The sequence below is a fragment of the Artemia franciscana genome, chromosome 16 (genome assembly GCF_032884065.1).
Source record: "Artemia franciscana chromosome 16, ASM3288406v1, whole genome shotgun sequence".
Lineage (NCBI taxonomy): Eukaryota > Metazoa > Arthropoda > Branchiopoda > Anostraca > Artemiidae > Artemia > Artemia franciscana.
Genome location: NC_088878.1, coordinates 19012129 through 19033550, shown reverse-complemented (window position 1 = coordinate 19033550; position 21422 = coordinate 19012129). Strand labels below are relative to the sequence as shown.

At 34.2% G+C, this 21422-nt stretch overlaps 1 protein-coding gene across 1 annotated transcript in view; it reads left to right on the top strand.

The window, feature by feature from the left end:
* LOC136037176 (zinc finger protein ZIC 4-like) overlaps positions 1–13074 on the top strand; it is a 52801-nt gene extending 39727 nt beyond the window's left edge. The window contains exons 2-3 of the mRNA XM_065719723.1: positions 3523–3692; positions 9437–13074. Coding sequence (XP_065575795.1) covers positions 3523–3692; positions 9437–9766 — 500 coding nt within the window. The 3' untranslated portion in view covers positions 9767–13074. The remainder of the gene's footprint in view (positions 1–3522; positions 3693–9436) is intronic.
* The last annotated feature ends 8348 nt before the right edge of the window (positions 13075–21422 follow it).

Here is a 21422-nt window from a genome sequence, read left to right as displayed (position 1 = left end):
CGCAACAGTCTTGCTCGCTTTTCTCTCGCTTTTCTCATACAAAATGATAACATTTGGAAGTGACATTTCTTCCCCCGTAGGGGTCTAATAAACTTAACCTGAAATTGACAAGCTAGTAATGTTATTCTAGCTTGAAACAGTCGGCTTCAATGAGGAAGAAGACTTCAGATGTCAAGAAATTTAGTAGAAAAAAGAAACAAAACGAATATCTTTATTGTAGAGTGCCAACTCGTTATGTTAAATATATATATATATATATATATATATATATATATATATATATATATATATATATATATATATATATATATATATATATATATATATATATATATATATATATATATATATATATATATATATATATATAATGGCTTTGCCCCTCCCACCGCCGGATGTCTTGTGCTAAAAATGTATTTTAAACATTAGCAAAATTTTGTTCGTCTTGATAAATTTAATTCTTTTGGCAATATAGATCTTTAAAAATCTCAGATTTGCTGATTTAAACCATCTATTTGAGCAGTTACTACGGCTGTAAAAGCCTTTTTAAACCGTATTTTTTTCTTTCTTTTTTTTTTAACATGTTCGTGTAACATCAGTCGCCCCATTCTCAACAAATAGTGAATTTTAAGGTTTCCTTTTTTTCTGGTTCCAAAAGTTCCTGACTTAGTCGTGGTTAGAACCAATAGAAATTTATTTCTCCTTCTCTCTAAATATTTCCTTGAGATTTTGCATCAAAGTTAAGAAAAATTGTTGTTTTCCAGTTTCTCGGCCAAAAGGATGTAAGCCGTGTTGTTTGTTTTTCAAACAAATAAATACATTTTTTGCTTCTCCGGCTTGTTTCAGCCAAATTTTTTATGTTTTCTATCCTGCGTGTGCTATAAAAATTATGTTTGACTACTGGTTCAATTCGAATGCAACTTGATATCCGAAAGTAAATAATTACTATCCAATAGACCCCTCGCATAAATTAAATATAGGCCCACACCGGAGAAAGTCCAACCCGAAGTCCTCTTTTTTACAGATTCACCTTTCTTCCAGTGCCCTCAAAAATTAGTGCATAAAGGCTAGCATAAATTGTCATATTTATGAGTAAAAACTAAAGATCAGAAAAGGTTGACTTCAATGGGAGTTGAACAGAAGAGCTTTCTGTAATAAACCGTAGCTCCCTCTCCCGCTAACCTGTGTTGGTAGTCATTGGGACTACCAATAATCTCCAGCGACTTGTTTGAATTTTAACTAAACTTATAATTATTTAAATTATTGTTTCTTAGTTGAAATTTTTTAATAGTCAAATTGTCATTTGACAATCAATGGAAAGGACAAAGGATTATGAAGTTGCTTATAGTGTAAAGTAAGAAAAAAAGTGCTATTTGCTCTCAGAAAAATATGAAAAATTAATTTAAGGCAATTTAATTTGGGCCCTTTGTAATTTAATTTAATACATTTACAATGTGATGGTTTTAAAAAATATTATTATTTTTTCCCAATGTAATAATATTTATCTATAAAGCGGAACAGAATCATATTTTTCGTAAAAGCTTACTGTTTGAAATACGGTCAGTCAGACGGACACTCAATTCAATCCGTAGACAATTTCTCTGGAAGACACAAAAAAATAAACAATACATTGTAGCAACATCGTTCTTTACTTAGGCAGCGCTATTGTGCTGCCTATGATTTTACAGACTGCCTAGCTATCAGAATAGGTTCGCAAAACATACAAATATACTCTTTAGTTTTAGGAGCTTTTTCCCTACTGGTGAATCTCTTTCTTGAGAAGAGTTGGAAAGTTTTAAGAAGCATCGCAAGCTCTATGAAAATACTTTATATAAAATTATGTTGAGTTTTTTAACTGCTGAATGGGTGGTTTGGTGGTTTAGCGTAAAAGCTTCCAGATTATATTCCAATTAAGCTAAAGTATAAATACAAACAGCAAGTGAAGCAACGATTTTTTTTTCCCTTAAAAAAGTGGAAACTTAATCCTAAATGAATATTTCGACCCTATGTCCAAAAGACATCCTTGGCAAAACAAGTGAAATTACAAAAGAAAATCAAATCAAAATACGACCATTAAAGCTAGAAACTTTTCAAAATAGTCCTAGCATCCTTACCTCAGGGAAGCACTTTGGGAACCAGCCATGGAATTTAACTTGACCAAAAAATGCAATACAGGCTCTGAATGTTTTTGACAGTAGCTTCTTACATTGTCTCCGTGTCCTTAAATATTCTATCCTTAATGATAGAAATAAACTTTTACGAAGATAGATTGGAAAACAAAAGGAGTTAGTGGATTTTGAATGTTTTTGATCATTCCAGATCAAAAGACTGAAAAATCATGACGCTACATTCGGGTCCATTTGTTTGGCGTCGCTGATCGACTTGAAAATTACCCTCATCAGTTCCTAGATCAGACGGGCCCCTATTCTGAAAAAAATTTGACTTTTTGTGGCTGCCTCTTTTCGTCACGCTTGAAACCGGGCTTTGTGTAGTCTGTGATAAGTTTGAAAACTACAGAACATGCAGACAGAACGGCTGAACGAGAAGAAAGAAAATGCAAAAAACATTACTTACACTGCCATCTTTCTAAACACACTACTTTCAAATGCGTACAGAATATATTGTACTAACATTTATTTAATATTTTTGTTTTTTTTTTGTTTTTTTTTTTTTGCATGAATTTCAGTTTGTCTGAAGGAACTAGAATCAAAAGAAAAGGTTTGTAAAAAAAAAAAAACGTCTTTTTGAAATATAAAAATCAAATTGACTTACAAATGTAATTATTTTACGATTATTTCTCGTTGCTATTTTTTTTTACTAAGAAAATCCAGTGTTCGAAATCCTTATCGGTTTCCGTAAAGCGCATGAGACATTCAAGGGTTTCAGAGGGTTTAAGTGAGGGGGGAGGGCTAGCCTTAAGATATATTTTGTTGTTGTTGAAGTTATGACAAATAAAACACTGCTCAAAAGACAAATTATTTTTAGAAAAGTGTAATTGATGCTCAGACCTTTTGAAATTTTAGGGTGGCGTTAGCCTTTCTTATCAGTGATAACTTGCGTTCGTTTTAAGCTTAACTTCATTATTCACTTTAATTGTTGTTATGGTTAGGATTCATCTATCCATTCAATGAGTATATGTTATCTTTATGTTTGTTATGATTGTTCGTTTTTGTTAGTTTCCAATTTCATTTATTCATCAATAGTAGTTTTTATTCGTTTTAAGTTCAAATTATTATATCGATTTTTCTTGTTCGTTTTAGGTATTAAAATGGCTATTTAATTTTCGTTGAAAAACTTCTTTTTGAAAAGGTTTCTTTCATTTAATCGTGGATTTCACTTCATTTGTTTATGAAATATTATTTCCAAAGAATCATTCCTTTCTTTCACTTACGACAATTGACAAAACGAGAAACTATGTTAACTCCGAAAGTAAAGCATAAGAAAAAAAACACTTGGAAGCTCTTGATAAAAAGCTATTGTGCTTCCTCGGCTATAGTTACTGACTTTTGTGATTTTTTTCAGGCGAAAAACCGTTTAAGTGTGAATTTGAAGGTTGTGATAGAAGGTTTGCAAATAGCTCAGATAGAAAGAAGCACTCGCATGTGCATACTTCGGATAAACCTTACAATTGTAAAGTCCGAGGATGCGACAAATCTTATACTCACCCTTCTTCTCTCAGGAAACATATGAAGGTAACATAATTTTTCTTCCTTACGTAAAGCTAAAACTATCTTGAGAATATAGGAATTGAAGTCCACGTTAAGCCTTCCTTAAGAATTTTCTTTACCGAAGTTGATGGGAACTTTGTTTTCTAATTTTCGCTTACCCACATCAGCCCCTGGACTATTTCAGACTGCTGATTTCCTTGAGCAGACTTGCTTACAAGGACTTGAAAAAAAAATATTAACTTCTTTGAATCAAATAGGACTAAAAACATAAATAGGATCCAAAATTAAATAAACTGCTTGAAGCCATATGACTAAATGTATGGCGTATTATTTTCATCATTTTGGAATAAATGCTGACGGCATGATTAAGTAGACAGAAAGATTGTGTAGATAATGTCAATATTGAGAGCGACCGAGCAAGATACCCTAATTTTGTTTTGGAAGGACCAGAATTTCAGGGCTGGACAGAAGAACCGCGAATCTCAGGGTTTCATGGGATTCAGCGCTGGACCATAAGGATCCTTCAGCTTACATTCGTGGAATATCAACTTAATACATTTTCGAAACAAATTTATTTGTTTCAAATAGGCTTTAATTTGGGTGCTTATTTTAGTTATTAGACCTTTCAACTATACTGAACAAAAAGGCAATCTCAAATTTCGATCGGATGTGTTTTGGGCAAATGTGTTTAATGAAGTCACAGAACCGGTATGTTCCCGCATTGTTAGGCAATTTGATTTATCACCCAAAATAGACAAAACGAAAAAAAAAAAAACACTGACTTATGACAATATGCGACCAGTTATTTTCACTTTTAGTATCTCTACAAATTACGTTTTTTTCCGAATGGCTAAAAGCAAGAAATTATACCTAGTGCTGGATTCCGACTACCATATTCACCATCCGCTTCACCAACCGCTCTTTCTCTTTTCATCCCGGATATTGATTTTTGATCCAACGTCCAAGAAATGGCAGACATAATGCTGAATATTTCGAAAGCATGGAGTTAAACTCGGTTTGGAGATAGGATTCGACTAGCGAGTTCAACGTCTTCGATTTACACGATTTAGGAATATGAATTTAATACGTTTTTCAAAACAAATTTCTTTGTTTCAAGTAGACTTTAATTTGGGTGCTATAGTCTGAACGACCGATTTTCAAGACAACTACCCCGGTTTTATTGCCTGTATTTTAATTAAATACTGTGGTCAAGTGACAAGTCTAACAATATATCGATTTAATGCACATTCTCAGAGTGTCATTACTACAAGGGTCAAAATGCTAGGCCTTTCGAAACTGTCATACCCCTGTGGAATTTTATGGACAGTTGTATTTTGAAGTATCTCATTATTGGGGTAACCGGCTTAGTTTTTATGACCATTGGATTATCTTCGGTCCCATACTTTTGTTTGTCATAGGAAGAAAAACCCTTTAAATTTACAAAAAGTTGTGTTTTACTGCTCTACGAAATACCTTATTAGAATAAAAACTAGATCAATCTTTGAATATTGATTTATAGGATAATAGCCAACCTTCATGTCCTTCTAATATACATATTTTCAAAAATTACAATTTCCAAATGATTTTTTGAGCAATTTGTCTGAAACAGAGATAAGAAATACGAGGATCGTGTACCAGAAACAATTTCTATGATATTACTTATAAGTGCCTCAGACCAGAAATCTGTTTTTAGTCCTAAAAATGAAAGAGACCCTCCAATTAATTCCCCAGAAAAGACTATACTATCCGTTCAGTACAATTTATTCAGCTCATAAATTGTTTAATAGTTATTCATAAAAACTTAAAAGGAATGTATTGAATAATGGATTTATTGGCTTAAGTATTAGGCCGAACAACTAGTTTTTAATATAAAAAAAAAACAGAAAAAAAACAATTAATTGATAAAACATGAAATCCAAAAGAAGAATTTTTTGTCAGTTTGAAGCTGTTTACGGGGATTAACCCTCAGGACACTCCATCTAGCTGATAGACATAGACTGGGACGGATCAGGTTCACCTAAAAATCTTGAAAATCGGGACTAATGAGTTTTCATATCAATACTGATTTCATGGGGGTAGGGTTGTGTTTTTAAACTTTTACTATTTCTTGGAAACGATCTATTTTTCGTGTTTAGTCAAAGGCGCTAGGGGCTAGCTTAGTAGCAATGAGGGGCTGGCCACTAACCGACACCTTATACACACTCCCAAGCACCAACTCTCTGCCAAGATCACATTCCACAACATTCTATGGAATTTAAAAGGACGACTCCATCGATTGCAAACCCTAAAATCTTAAGCCCTGTGACTAAATACATTTGCACTACTTATCACTCTCCTCCTTCTTTGTGCTGTGTCCTCGATGGTGCCTCATAATAGCAGCTCAAAGTTTCAAAACGGTGGTTTTTATTCAGAATAGTCGAAACGCCTTAACGATAAATTCCTAGAGGGGAAGGGGTGACATGGTGGTTGCGTTAACAGGGGCAAGGGTGTCGGTCGATCTGCCAAAAGAAACAACAAATATTACTAAAGACACGAGCTACAGAACTGACTGTTTCAAGCTTACATGATTGTGTACCTCCGGCCGACCTTTTCGGCATTCTGTTTTACCTCTATTTACGTACCTATTTTGTTAGATACTTACTAACATCCCACTGCTGTACAAGGGTGTATCCAGGAATTTTGTTCGGCGAGGCGGGGGGATGTGATTTTTTTTAGCGTATCAAAAATTTGTTTATATACATTTTTGTTATGTTTCTACGAGTCAAACTTTTTTTTTGGGAGAGGGGGCTCAAACCCGGTAGCCCCCTACATACAATGCTGTTCTATCCGTCAAAGCTGTTTGCGTTACGAAATGAAAAAAGTGGGTGGGTTTAATTTCGCAGCATAATCAGTAGCTGAGTATACATTTGGTCACGCTGAGAGGCTTGGATATTGTTTACTATAAATGTATATGTTGTAATTGCCAGTCTAACCAGAGCTATTTAGCTTGTATTTTTGGTCCTGGATAATAATTGCTTGCTCCCGAGTTGAAAATTACTTAGTAATTCGTCATTTTTTTTTCATACAGGTAGCAATTACGAAGCAGAAATATTTTATTAATGAGAATTTTCTAATTGCATTTAGCCCAAAGGGAATCACTTTTGCCAAGAATATGACATTATTTTCGATCAAATTTTGGATTAATGCGCAACGTTATAATTTAGGTGAAATCATCGTAATTTTTCAAAAGACAATAAAAGCTTCCTTAACTTTTGAAAAGCAAAAAAAAGCTGTCTATAAATCCTCGCCACAAAAAAAGAGAAATATGGTTTAACATTGTTATAGGCATATGAAAAATACATAAATACGTATTACGCTTGAGGAAGAAAGTACAGTTCTTATGTAGTCTTCACAAACCAGGTTAATTGATTTACTTTTTTTGTGGTAACTGGAATAAGACTAGTAAAATGCCAAGAAAAAGACAAAGATTTTTGGATTCAGCCTCGATAGTCAAACTGGAAGCTAATGGCATCATTTGTTTTAATTGGATCTTCGATGTGTATTTCTATTATTCTTTGGTACATCGAGTTCGTTGCTACGAGCTGTTTCATCCTTCTATGTGTTTCAATCAGAGTCTAAGTGGCATAGATTAGCTTGTAAAACCCCACCCCAGTAGTAATGCAACAACTTTATAAAAAAGGACTTGAACTTATTGACCACGGCCTATATTACCTTATCATTAGTATCCCAACGCGAAAGCAGGTCTTTGGGGCCGAATACCGCCTTTCTCTAAAACTAAAGAAATAAACACGAGCTATAAATAATGATGTAAACGATGGTTATAAATAAACTTTCGGTAAAATTGCAATAGTCCAATATCTAGGAAAGTTTTTGTGCTAGGACCTATCGCCTGGCTAAGGAAATGAACTCATTTGAATGGATCTGCAGCCCCAATTAAGGTCACGGGAAGTGTTAACCGCTCTAGATTCTGCCATATTTCTACTTTAAAGACTTAAAAATGGTTATTAAAAGAACACTGTTCAAGGGTCACCCACTTTCCGCCACCTGGTACTACTCGGTGCGCACGTTTGCCGCAGAGTTCCGCCACGCTTGGCACGCGCCATGTGGTGCACGTGATTCCTGAAAGTTGCCAAATTCCTCAGAACTGTCTTGCATTAAAAACGTTGTTTTCTCAATTGCAGGATAAGGGTCTTCTTCTCTAGAGCTGTTAGTTTCGGCAAGGTAGTTCCTAGGATTGGATAGATTTTTTGCCACGCCTGACCATTGGTAACATTTTGAGTTCAACTTGTCCCCCCACTTTGGTAAAATTCTAGACAAGTTACATTTCCTCTCTGGGGAACGGGTTAGGCTAGGAAAAATGAAACCTCCAGGGATCGATTTACAGACTAAACTATGTCCTGATAAGGTATGTTGAAGTACCTACCTCCACTCCTCCTCCCTCTAGAGGGTACTGACCATTGATGACCTTTAAAAATCTTTGTGCCGTAAAAATAAAACCTTGCAGAGTAGATCGTCTGCTTAAATGAAGTACTAGAAAAGTGTTTTCAGGTTCATTGCTTTGCTCAATCCCAACTTATGAGGTTCCAAAGACCTGCAAATGCAATTCCTATTTTAAAAAAATTGATATGGCTTAAAATTCTACAAGTGTCGTATATATTTTCAATATAAATAAATAAAGTTGGCTAATTCTGGCGCAACTATTTTACTGGGCTACACATCTACGTATGTATTAAATCATGCCGTTTTCATGCATAAGGAAAACACAAAACAGGATCTTGGAGAATGTTAGAAGTAAAAAAAAAGAAAGTTCATCATACGCATTCAACGAATCTGTCTGTAGTATCTGCATGATATGAATTTTGATAGACCACATTCCAAAGACAGTTACGGAGACGGAGTTTGAATTATAATATCTACGTCATTTGACACTCAAGTTCCTTCTGGGTATGATTTGGATAAACCAATCAGACCTCTTGGAGAACCATGTTTATTCAGTAACTAGCGGAGCATTAATTTTTAAATTCCCACAAAACCCTGTAGAGTGTCGAAAGAAATTGGGAGTTTTGTGGGTAGATGGTTTCAGTTTCAATTTATTAACCGCGCAAATTTTTGACAGTAAAAAAAGAAAAACTGTTTGTAGTCTATATTACCCGTCTTTTATTTACCAGTTTGGCAATTCTGGCATGCGGTTTTTAAATTAATAGCTTTTTCAAATTTCTATTAAAAATTGAGCTTTTATGGTGAATTTGTCTCTAAATTAACGAGGCATTTAATTTTGGAGTTGCAAAGCTATTGTTATTAAAATAGTGCCATTTCTTTCTTTCTCTTAGTTGTTTAATGGTAAAAGTCTTTCTAACATATTAAGACGATATTTTTTTCCTGAAAGGTGTTACCACAGATTTTACTGGTTATATTTATCTTACTATAGATCAACTTAATAAAAGTTTATCAATTAAAAAAGAGGACTTTCGTATTATAGCCACCACGCTGTTGTTCTTGATATGTTGTTGTCCAAATAATTTGAAGAGTGTGAACTTCTCTAAGTTCCCCAAAATTCTTATCAAATAAGCTCATGGGTACGCGCCTGTCCAAGGGAGCTGATATAAGGAACTAATAAAAAAGGTATTTCTTTACCAAAAGTAGAAGACTATTGATTGAAGATACAAGATTGGTGATGCAATCCAATATTAAATCTTGTGGTTCTTTGGGTCACGAGGAAGCGAGGTCCTTACTAATCTGGAGTAATAACGTTCACTTCATAATTTCAGGTACATGGAAAAAGTCCTCCTCCAGCCTCATCAGGATGTGAATCCGACGAGAATGAAAGCATAGCCGATACTAATTCTGACTCAGCTGCATCTCCATCACCAAGCAGCCACGACAGCTCCCAAATCCAAGTTAATCATAACCGACCACCTAATCATCACAACCTCAGTCTCGGTTTTACTAATCCAGGTCATATTGGTGAATGGTACGTTCATCAAACTGCTACTGATATGCCTGTCCCACCAGCAACAGAACACTCTCCTATAGGACCGCCTATGCATCATCCTCCTAATTCGTTAAATTACTTTAAAACAGAGCTGGTTCAAAACTAGTATTAATGTGATTATTAGATGGTCTTACCAAAGAAAGGTTGGCGGATGTGCCTTCCATTGGCCTTTTATAGTCGCTCTTGAGCATCTGGGGCACTTATTTTGAAAGGGATTTCTGTGATATTGATTAATTGGAGTTTTTTACTTGTATATTTTCCTAGGATTACCTTATGATATTATTAAAATATGAAAATCCCCAATTTTCACTTCAAAGGAGGGTTTTGTCAAGTCATAGAAGCAATAGGAAACTTAACACACACAAAACAAAAGATATTTGTCTTCTATTATTGAAAGTCGAATGAATTGTCTTATACATAGTATAATAATGATTAAATTAAAATCTAGTTTGGCCTTGTACAATTAATTGAGATTTTATTTTAATTTTGTGTAAGAAGATTAATATCAAATATTTTTTTATTATCTTTGGCCGTTTTCTTGCACATCCTAGCATAAAATCTCGATTAAATCGGTCAGGGAATTCTTGGTTTGTTAAATTAGATTAAACAAACCGTAGGGTATGCCACAAGTAGGTCCAGATCTGATTTGCAGATTAATATGGATGAATGATCCCTAAGATAGACCGTTTTTTTCAATAGCTTTGTCAGCTTCTAGCTTCCTCCACGAATGACTTGACTTTACAGATCTTTGTTTCCAGAAATATGAGGATAATTTACGTACGGTGAGATTATTATACTGCCGGCTAGATTCATGATTGCAGAATAAATTGCAAATATTAAACAAAATATACCGTTTTAACGAAGAGCATACCTTCATAAGGAAAAAAAAACTGTTGAAATACGCCCCTAGTGCAAAATTCATTAAAACATACACACATGTGCATATTGATCATCTGAGAATGATGACACCAAAAAGTATCGGTATTTATTGATTGGTTGCACCACGAGAAAACTGCATGCTTTAACAGTCTATTTGTCGTTAGAGCAATAAACATTTTGCCCAACAATAAAGCATAATTAGTGGTGGCGTAGGTACAAACGTGTAACAAAAACAATGGTATTTTAGCAATTAAAAATCATTTGACAGTTAGTTTTATCAGAATTTCGCATCTGACAATATTAGTTAATAAAATAAGTAGTCTTTTCTCGTGGAGAATTGTGTTCCTAGATAGCACTTGCCTTGCAGAGTAAAAAAAATAATGCCAATTTCTAAATCTTAACATGAATTTCAAATACCAGCTTCATAACTATCTTAAATATATTTCTCCGAGTAGAGTCCTAAGCTGGCAGATATTTATAAATTATTTCTGGACTGGGTGTAGATTTGAGAAAAGCGTAATTAATTGACAAACTGTAAGGAAAATGTAAAATATTTGTAGAAATTTTTTTTAAATCTCAAGGTGTCGGGCGGAGGAGGAAAGTAGCCCAAAAACCTAAATCCTGTATACATACCTGGTACTTATAAATTCATCATTCCTAATAGGATGCAGATATACATTAGTTATTTGATTTTCAAAGTTTTCCAGAAAGTCAAATCTAGGAATATATTTTGTCCTTTAGCACTGCCCAATCATCAGCAAAAAATAAATAATCATTCTTTTATTACAATGAAGTTATCAGGCATTGATTTTATCTCAATGAAAAATCTTCAGATTTCAAATTAGGGGCGCCAAATCATCGTGAGGGTACTTTAATGACAGCTTTTATCTGGTATGTCCAAAGAAACCCTTGTGTTTGGATATTTGATACCCAGTCTAAATGCTGAGATGGGTGCAACCAATAGAAGGCAATTATTCTGTTCTCATGAATTCTAAGCTTCAGACAATGATATTGAAGTTTACCACAGTTTGTTGTGCTTTATTGTGGTTACATTTAAAGATTATATACCTAGCAAAGATGTGGCATAGTAATAAGAAGAAAATTAGTTCTATTTGGTTGCTTTTGTTGCCAGTTGTAAATTTGTGACAACGAAAACTTAGCAACAACAAATGATAGTACTTCTATGGCATAACAAATTGAAAGTGGTCTCACTCGGGGAAGGTAGGGGGGACACTTGCTCCCCCTAAGTTTTTGTACCCTATATTTCGAAAACAACTTATTTTTAAGGAGGGGATATTTTCATTGACAATCGGTTTGTCTTGGTTTTTGCATTAAAAAATGGAAAAATGGCAAATTTGTCTCCCCTCCCATTGATTCTGAAAAATAATGTTTGCCCCCCCCCCTAAATTTTCATGAATTGACTCTATCAATAATTAGTTAGAAAAAAAGTATCTATTCACTCGAATTTTGTAAAATCTTTCCCATATTGTCACATCTTCGCTGGAAACAACAAAGTTTGCATTACAATTGAAAAGCTTGAGAGCATGTTCCATAATACTTCTTGCAGCACTTTTTTGGCGTCTCTTTTTGGAGTTTTTTTTATTCTAATAGGTGAATTTTTTTTCCTTCCCATAAGCTAGATGGATAGAAAATCTCCAATATAGTTTTATAATACTAACAAGCTAGTTATCAGAGTACAATGATAACGCTCTCCTTCTTTATAAAAGGTTTCGGGCTTATTGTGGATGAATCGATACAAGAACATCCATTGATCGATTGGCATTGCTGTTTATAACTCAAAAGTCTGTAAAAAGGTCAAATTCAATTAAGTCTTAATTGCAGTAAGTACTAGGGAACATGGCCCAAGTTTAGTGCATTTGTCTTTCTTTTCATTATTACGTCAGATGTTACTTTGTTATTTTTAGATATGTCTGTGGTATTTTATTGGTCTTAATTTTTTTAATTTCACTATTTAAGAAAGAAAACAACAATGAAGTTATTAGATTTTAATCAGTGCTAAAGTTTGATAATTCAAAAAGTCTCAAGACAATTCAATATAATATACTTAGTGTTTTTTTTATCATGAATATCTATTCATTTCTTGTAGATCATTCGATTCTACAGTTGCAGAGTCATCTTGTAAAATACGTACATGTAACAAACACAAGTAGATGCATGTGGTTTATTTTATAATTTATTGCTTTAAAATTTTCCACTTTCAGCCTAAAAAGGGCTAAAAAAGGCAAAATAATGATTGAACACTGCGGTTATGTTACAACTACCCAACAATTAAAGTTGCATCTTCTTGCGTATTTATTCTTTTTCATTTGTTTTGTATTTTAAGCTGCTAAATTTTAGGATTTTTCGTGAAGAGATGAATTGTTATGTTAGAATATGTATATACTATGTAAGATATGTATATTTTAACGTTTTAATGATGGAAGACCAGTTTTTTGTTGTTAAAGTAAGTGGCATTATTGTAATGGTTTATATAAAATCGATCGTTCTTAATAAATGAAATCGTTATTCTACAAATTTAAAAATTCTTTTAGATTTATTTAGTTAGAAAAGAATTTTAGGTATAAAGTCCAAATAACATTTCTGCTATTGATAATGCTTTTATTATGCAGTGAAGAACAATGATACAAATTCTGGATATTTCGGTCACATACACAGAAACCGTCATCAGCAGATAAATCTCTCGATTTATGAACGTACTTCCTATCAAGTGATTCATATTATTTTTCCATTTTCTCCTATATTTCTATAAAATTGTATTTTGTGTATTTAAATCTGTATTAGCGATACTGAAGGAAATGTGTTCATTTCTTTTTGCCTGCACAGACGATCTTTTTTTCAGTTTTAGAAATTTCACAAGTTTATAACAAACAACAAAACTAGAAAAAGATGGCATGAAGTTAAAATGATTAAGTTTTAACTCATAATGAATCGTGGAAAGAGTTTTTCAATGAAAACAGATAAAACAAGTGGAAAATAGCTCATACCAAGTCGTCACACCTAAAACGAGCGGAAATTACTATGAATTAAATAAAAAAAACAAGTTTTTTGAAATGAAAGTAAGGAGCGACATTAAAACTTAAAACGAACAGAAATTACTCCGTATATGAAATGTGTTTTCCCCTCCGCAATCCCTCGCTCTTTATGTTAAAGTTTGACTCTTTGCCACAATTCTAATTCTTAAAACAATTAAAAACTTTTGCGTAAAGAGCGAGGGATTGCGGAGGGGAAAACCCATTTCATATACAGAGTAATTGCTGTTCGTTTTAAGTTTTAATGTCGCTCCTTACTTTCATTTTAAAAAACTTGTTTTTTTATTTAATTTCTGAAAGTTTTTGAGTCAATGCATGTTTTATTTTGAGAGCGGGGGAGGAGGCCTAGTTGCCCTCCGATTTTTTGGTTACTTAAAAAGGCAACTAGAACTTTTAATTTTTTACGAATGTTTTTACTAGTAAAAGATATACGTAACTTACAAATTACCTTACGTAGCGAACTTCTGTGTCCTCTTGTTCACCCTCTTCGTCAGTACCTCGCTCTAAACACTAAAGCTTAAACTTTCTCCCAATTTCTTAAGAATGACCCCTGAATCACAAAAGCCGTAGAATAAATAGTTGAAATTACTAAAAATACTTTAGTGTAAAGAGCGGGGTATTAGGAGGAGGTGAGCCCATCATATGCGTCATAATTTCTGTTCGCTTTAAGTTTTAGTGCTTCTCCTTACTTTCAGTTGAAAAAACTTTATCATATTTATTTTTTCATTGTTTTTTTTTTACATAACACTAGAAAATCCTCCGCTCCCTTCGTGAAAATTTTCTTCCTCCACGATAAATTCCTCCAAGGAAAGCTCCCCCAACATATCTCCTTCTTCTCAAACGCCACCCAGCCTAGAAATCCCCCTGAAAACGTCTGTACACTTCCAAATAACCATTACTATATGTAAGCACTGGTCAAAGTTTGTAACTTGTATCCCCTCCCACTGGGACTGTGGGGGAGTAAGTCGCCCCCAAAGACATAATTATAAGGTTTTTCGACTACGGTGAATAAAATGGCTATCTCAGAATTTTGGTCCGGTGACCTTTGGGAAAAAATGAGCATGGGAGGGGGCCTAGGTGCCCTCCAATTCTTTTGGTCACTTAAAAAGGGCACTAGAACTTTTAATTTTATGTTAGAATGAGCCATCTTGCAAGATTCTAGGACCACTGGGTCGATACGATGACCCCTGGGAAAAAAACAACAACAAAAAAAAAAAACAAATAAACACGCATCCGTGATCTGTCTTCTGGCAAAAATTGCGAAATTCCACATTTTTGTAGATAGGAGCTTGAAACTTCTACAATAAGGTTCTCTGATACGCTGAATCTGATGGTGTGATTTTCGTTAAGATTGTATGACTTTTAAGGGGGTGTTTCCCCATATCTTTTAAAATGATGCAAATTTTTCTCAGGCTCGTAGCTTTTGATGGGTATAACTGATCTTGATGAAACCTATATATTTAAAATCAGCATTAAAAGGCGATTCTTTTGATGTAACTATTGGTATCAAAATTCCATTTTTTAGAGTTTCGGTTACTATTGAGCCCGGTCGCTCCTTACTACAGTTCGTTACCACGAACTGTTTGATGAAGATAGGAAACCTGGAAGAAACGACATTTAGGGACGAAAGTGGGCCAGTATATGGGAATTCATTTTTGAACTAAGAAAGATGCCATTTCTTATAACGTTGGTCAATAAAGAGACAGTTCTTGATAAAAAAAAAAGTAAGTAAGAAGCGGGGATTTCGAAAACTCTAAAGCAGGAAATTTTGTAGACAAAAGCAAATCACGGCCAATAGTAACTAAAATTAATAAATTGGCTTTTAAAGAAACTGTATAGTGAGAAATGCTTTCCTCTGACACTATTTTAAAAATAGAAGCTTTCAATGTCCTATGAAGAGCAATTTGTAATTATGAGAAGAGCTTCCTTAGAACCTAGAAAAAGAGCCTTAAACCCCTGAAAAATGATATTTAATTGAAAAAGGAAATATACTATCGAAATTGTTATTATCGAAAACCCTGAATTGTAGGTTTACAGTTCTCCATCATGAACAACTAGGAAAATCACATTTTCGTATGGTTCGCACTGTTGTCTCTTTTTTCTATTGTTTTCCCCAGAGATGACCTTGTAAAATCAGTGGGCTTAGAATAGCGCAAAGAAAATAAAAGTATATATTGCCTTTTCTAAGAAGCGAAAGGGATCAGGCCACAACAAAGTGTTGGTTTCTACTATTCTGGGATACAAAAATTCAATTATGCCCGAAACATGACCAAAATGTAACAAAAAACCAAATTCTTATAAGCAAATCGATTCTTCATGGTCAAGAACCGTTAACCAAATACTTGCTTAATCGTTAATATTATTAAAAATCAAGTAAAATGGCATTTTAGCACTGGTATTGTAAGAGTAGTGAATCGATTTTTTACGGGGGTGTCCTCACCCAACCAAATTTTGTAGGTTGTTTAGTCAAAAAAATATCACTAGAAATAGTGGAAAATTACTAGGGATGGCAACACTGGGTAACCCCGACAAGGCACATTTAAATGTAAATTACGCCTTTTCTGAGTCAAGATAGAGATCACAACATAGGAACTTGGATCAGATACGACAATGAGTAAAAATTATAAAATTACCAATAATTCGAAAACTATTTAAAAGCTACATATAAAATTCATTCCTCCCCCCCCCACAAAAAAATAAATCTTAAGCCTTTTTACGATTTCTGTTATAATTTTCCTCCTACGTACACGACAAACAATATTCCTTAACATTAGTTGAAATCTTATAAAGTGTTTAACTCCACTTCTCACACTCCAAAGGGCATTGAGATTTAATAAACTTTGTTTCTTATGTACGTTTGGGTATCCTTTGTTCTACATATTTTAGTACACGTGCACAAGCCATTATTTTGGGGAGGGGATAAAAAATGGTAAACGTCCGTAAAGAGATGGTCAAGAAATAAAAACATCATTCAATAAGGTGTTTGATGATCTACTTAAATACAATAATCATTCAATCACTAACATAGTCTCGTAAAAAAAATTATTTCGCATAAAATTAATTAAAAAAAATTTCTTATTCAAAACAAATCCCTTCATAGGCACCCAGTGTAAACAAATTGTCTTCTGGATAAATTTTTCAATAAATTAAATAAATTAGTTGAGTTCGGTGAATTCAATATCCCAAAATTTCAGGAGCTGATACTTGAGCTAATTCCAGAAAGTTCTGTTCGTCTGATTCTATTGCTCTCTTTAAAACATAGAAGGTAGTTTTCATGACCGAAATTTTTTTTTTACTTTTATAGACTATGCCCGTTCTGTCACTTTGACGAATTTGCCCCCCCCCCCTATGTGCTTTTACCTAATAGAGGACTGTGGTCTTTGGTGTTGCAAAGATGTATAATGTAGTTTAAACAAGTACTTGTCGCAAATAGTTGTATATTCTGTCTGCCCCTTCTCAAGGATAACGGTGATAATATACCCTTGGGAATTTTATCTAGTACACATAATGAAGTTGCAAATGTTTCGTGGAAAAAAAGGTAAAGGATACGGCATTAGACTTTACAGTCCGTACCGGCGATGCTGATCTCCGTTTCTTGGCTCTTCAGCCAGGAAGTGCAATGAGGGTTGGGGGCCAACCATCCTGTGCTTTCGCACACCCTTCCTGTTTACCTTCCCCAGAGTTCTCCAGGTACCCATTTAGAGATGGGTCGACTCTGGCTAAGCTTATAGAGTCACACCACTGACCCTCGTCCCAAACTGAACAATTGGGTACGCTGGGATTCCGACCCGCGTCCTCTCAGACAAAGGATCCTGAATCCAGCGCATCAATCCACTCGGCCAGGACGGCTTTCGTGGGAAAGTTTGAGAGAAATAACAAGTAAGATCCATATTTAGCCTAATGCCCTGTTTTAGCAAAAACTAAAGTTAACTTTTTTTTGGTTTCATCACCTAAGTTTGACAAAGATATTTTTGTCAGGATTCTTGTGTATATTAAGTAAAACTAAAAACAAGCAAAAATTAATATTTTTTGGGCAAAGTTTTTCAGATGGAAGGAAAGAGCGAAGTTGAAACTTAGATGAACATAGACTAATTTTCATAATAAACTAGTTTTACTGAAGATACAAAATCCACGCAAAAAATAGAATTTAGTTTTGCTAGCCGAATACTTTTGTTATTGCACCTACGGTACCGAGAATTTAAAGCTGTGAAGTTATATCTGTAAAACTGATCTTTCCCTAAGACTTCCTGGACTAATGTGTTCTGTGGCATTTATCCAAAAAATGATATTCTATAAGTCGCACCAAATTAGGAGAACTCAACAGTCCGTAGTAACCAACTGTAAGCAAGGAGCTTCTTTGTGGAATAGTAACCGAAACTCTTAATAGATAACTTTGGTAACAATTAGTACATAAAAAGGATTTTCCTTTTAGGCTGATTCCAAATATTTAAGATTTATTAAGTTTAACGTTACGAATCAAAAACTACAACCCTGAGAAAAATTACCTGATTTTCGAAAAAAGGGGGACACCATCCTTCTGAAAATAATACCATCAAATTCAGTATATCAGAGAACGCTACTGTTGATGTTCAAATCTTCCATCTACTAATACGTGGAATTTTGCATTTTTCATGCTCTTTTTAGTACCAAAAAGAGTTTTTTTTACGGTAAAGTGGCGTTTTATGCAATTCTATGGCACCAAACTACGATTTTGCCCCAGTGAAGCCACTAACAAGAGTTAACATTCATTGACAAGAGATAGCCAATTTACTTATGAGTATCAAAACTCTATAACTTCATATTCTGAGTTTCTCAGTAGCAGAGAAAGTAATGCAGTACGATGCCGTATTCGATCCTGAGAAGTCACTTAATCTAGTTTATATAAAATAAATGGTAAATATATATATTTATTATCTTATTAATCTTACTAATGCTTGATTGAATCTTGTTAATCTATCTTATTAATGCTTGATCGAACAACCAAGTTGATCCACTTTATTTTTCAAGAAATTACTTTTAGTGACATATCATTGTCCATCAGCAATTATGATGGATAGAACGTGGGTTATTATGTAGAGGGAGGAGGGTTAACGCATGCTTAAAAAAGCGTATGTCAATGCTCACATGCTTGTTCCTGGGGGGAATTTTCTGGAACAATTTGAAAGACGATCAGGAATTGCAAAAAACAACAAGTTTTTTCCGTTGAATGTAATGAGTAACATAAAAGCTTAAAAAAAGGAAAATTTTCCATATAAGAAAAGGGGTTCCCTCTCCTCTGCTTCTCGCTCGTTACTCTAAAGTTTTTCAGTGCTTTAAAAAGCTTCTTATCCCAATTTAAAGGCCCTTGTGTTTCAGCGGTCGTTCTTAAAGGATTGAGAAAAATGTTAAACTTTAGCGTAAAGAGCGGCGGTTAGAGGGGGGGGGCAGCCCTCATGCACGGAACAATTTCTGTTCTTTTTCAAGTTTTAATATTCGTTTAATATTCAGTTAAAAAAACGTGTTTGTTTTCTTTTGCTAGTTTAAGTTTCAACTTCGCTGTTTACTTTCATCAGGAATGCTCTGTCTATAAAATCCATACATCAAAAGCCTCCCATTTACGGTGATTCCAAATTTATAAATATCATTAATTTAAAATTATGCTTTAAGAATTATGAGCCTGAGAAAACTTGCCTAGTTTAACAAAAATTGTTTTTTGTTTCTAAAGGCTGTTCGTTTTTAATGTAACTTTTGGTATAATAGAAATATAAGAGGGGTTTGCCCCCTCTAATAGAAATATATGAGGGGTGCGCCCCCTCGTCAAAACCCCGCTCTTTATGCTAAAGTTCAAATTTTGTTCTAATTCTTTAAGAATGACCCCTGAATCACAAAGGCCGATTAATGAGAATAAATAGCTCTTTTGAAAGGACTAAAAAACTTTAGCGTAAAGAGCGAGGTATTGACGATGGGCCGCACCCCCTTATACACGTAATAATTTCTGTTTGTATTTTTTTTAATGTTTCTCCTTACTTTCAGTTGAAAAAACTTGTCTTCTTATTTAATTTCTAATTATTTTTTTTCTGATTGGCTTGAAAATTTTAAGTTAATTTTTTTTTTAATTCTAAATTTTAAGCAGGATTATACGCAAGAATTTTTCATTGGGACCCATAAATAAGAAAAAAATAGTAATAAAACAGTTCGTGGTAATGAATTGTAAGTCTGCGAAAATGTGGATTTTTTTTTTGCCAGAAGAAAGATCACGGATGCGTGTTTATTTATTTTCTTGTCTTTTTTTTATTTTTTTTAGGGGGTAATCCTATCGATCCACTGGTCCTAAAATATCAGGAGAGGACTCATATGAAGTTTTGATATAGCCATTTTGTTCAGTATAGTTGAAATATCTAAAAAATTGTGTCTTTAGGTGTAAAAGACCCCCCTCAGTCCGCAGGGAGAGGCCTGTAAGTTATGAAATTAACCCATTGTTTATGCATAGTATTTGTTATTGGGAAGTATATATCCATTTGTTTTTTTTTGGGGGGGTATGCTTGGGGTAGGATTTCTATGGGGAGAATATACCTTGGGAAGTGAAATTTCCAGTAAGTGAATATTCCTGGGTAAATGTTACGTTTGGGGATTTTGACAGAATTACCATACGAAATTCTTTTTAATTATCTTACATTCTCTTTGCCAAATTTCTTATGTGGAGATATTCCGAGGGAATTATCCAAGGGCTTTTTTCCACGTATTTTATTTTCTGGGAAATAATTTCCACGGCAAGAGCATTTCTGGAGTGATCGAAAAACCGATTAGAAATTAAAGTCTTATTCAAATAAAAGAATACCAGGGAAGATTTTCCAGAGTCAATCCTCCACAAGCAAATTTACGGGGAGGGGAATACTCAGTGAGGATGGAACTATATGGAGGGAATTTGTCAGGGGGGGGGCACTTTATGTTGGATGAAATTTCTATGGAGGAGTTTTCCATGAGGGGGAGAGTATACTTTACAGAGGGTGAGCCAGATTTACCGGCATTATTTGAAAAACGAACAGAAATTATTCCACATTTGAAGGGTTGCCCCTCCTCAATACCTTCCTCTTTAAGCTAAAGTTTGGCAGTTTACTAATTTGAAACAGGGGGCCATTTAATTAGAATAGGAAGCTTTTTCAAAAGTGCTAACAGCTTTAGCGTAAAGAGCAAGGCATTAGGGAAAGGGCAACCCTTCATATCCGGAATAAATCTGCCAAGATTAATATGCAAATGTTGTTTTAATTCTCAATGTACGGTGAGCCAAATTCGAACCTGCATTAATTGAGAAACGTTCATAAATTATAATTTTAAAAACCAGTTTTTTAACTGTAAGTAAGGAGTGACATTAAAACTTAAAACGAACAGAAATTATTCTGCATATGAAAGGGACTGTCTCCTCATCAACGCTTTGCTTTTTTCGCTAAAGTTTTTATTGGTTCAAAAAGTAGTGCTATGAAAGAGTCAAACCTTAGCATAAAGAGCGAAGTGTTGAGGAGGGGACAGTCCCTTTCATATACGGAATAATTTCTGTTCTGCTTAAGTTTTAATGTCGCTCCTTACTTTCAGTTACAAATTTTTATATATATTTATTTTGATAAGAACGGCGCAGAAATTCAAAAGAAATTAAGACTTCGGGAGGAAAGGCTAGGGCACTAAGACCCAGCCATTCCGGCGTCATGCCTTGTGGCCTGGGACTAAGTGGATCCTATCATTTTTAAGGTAGCGTTAAGGACATTAGGAGAACCGGAAATGCCCAACAACTTTTTGTTCCTGATCAGTCTGAAACTTACAGCCATAAGTTACAGGCAAAGAGAAACCTTATGTACCAAA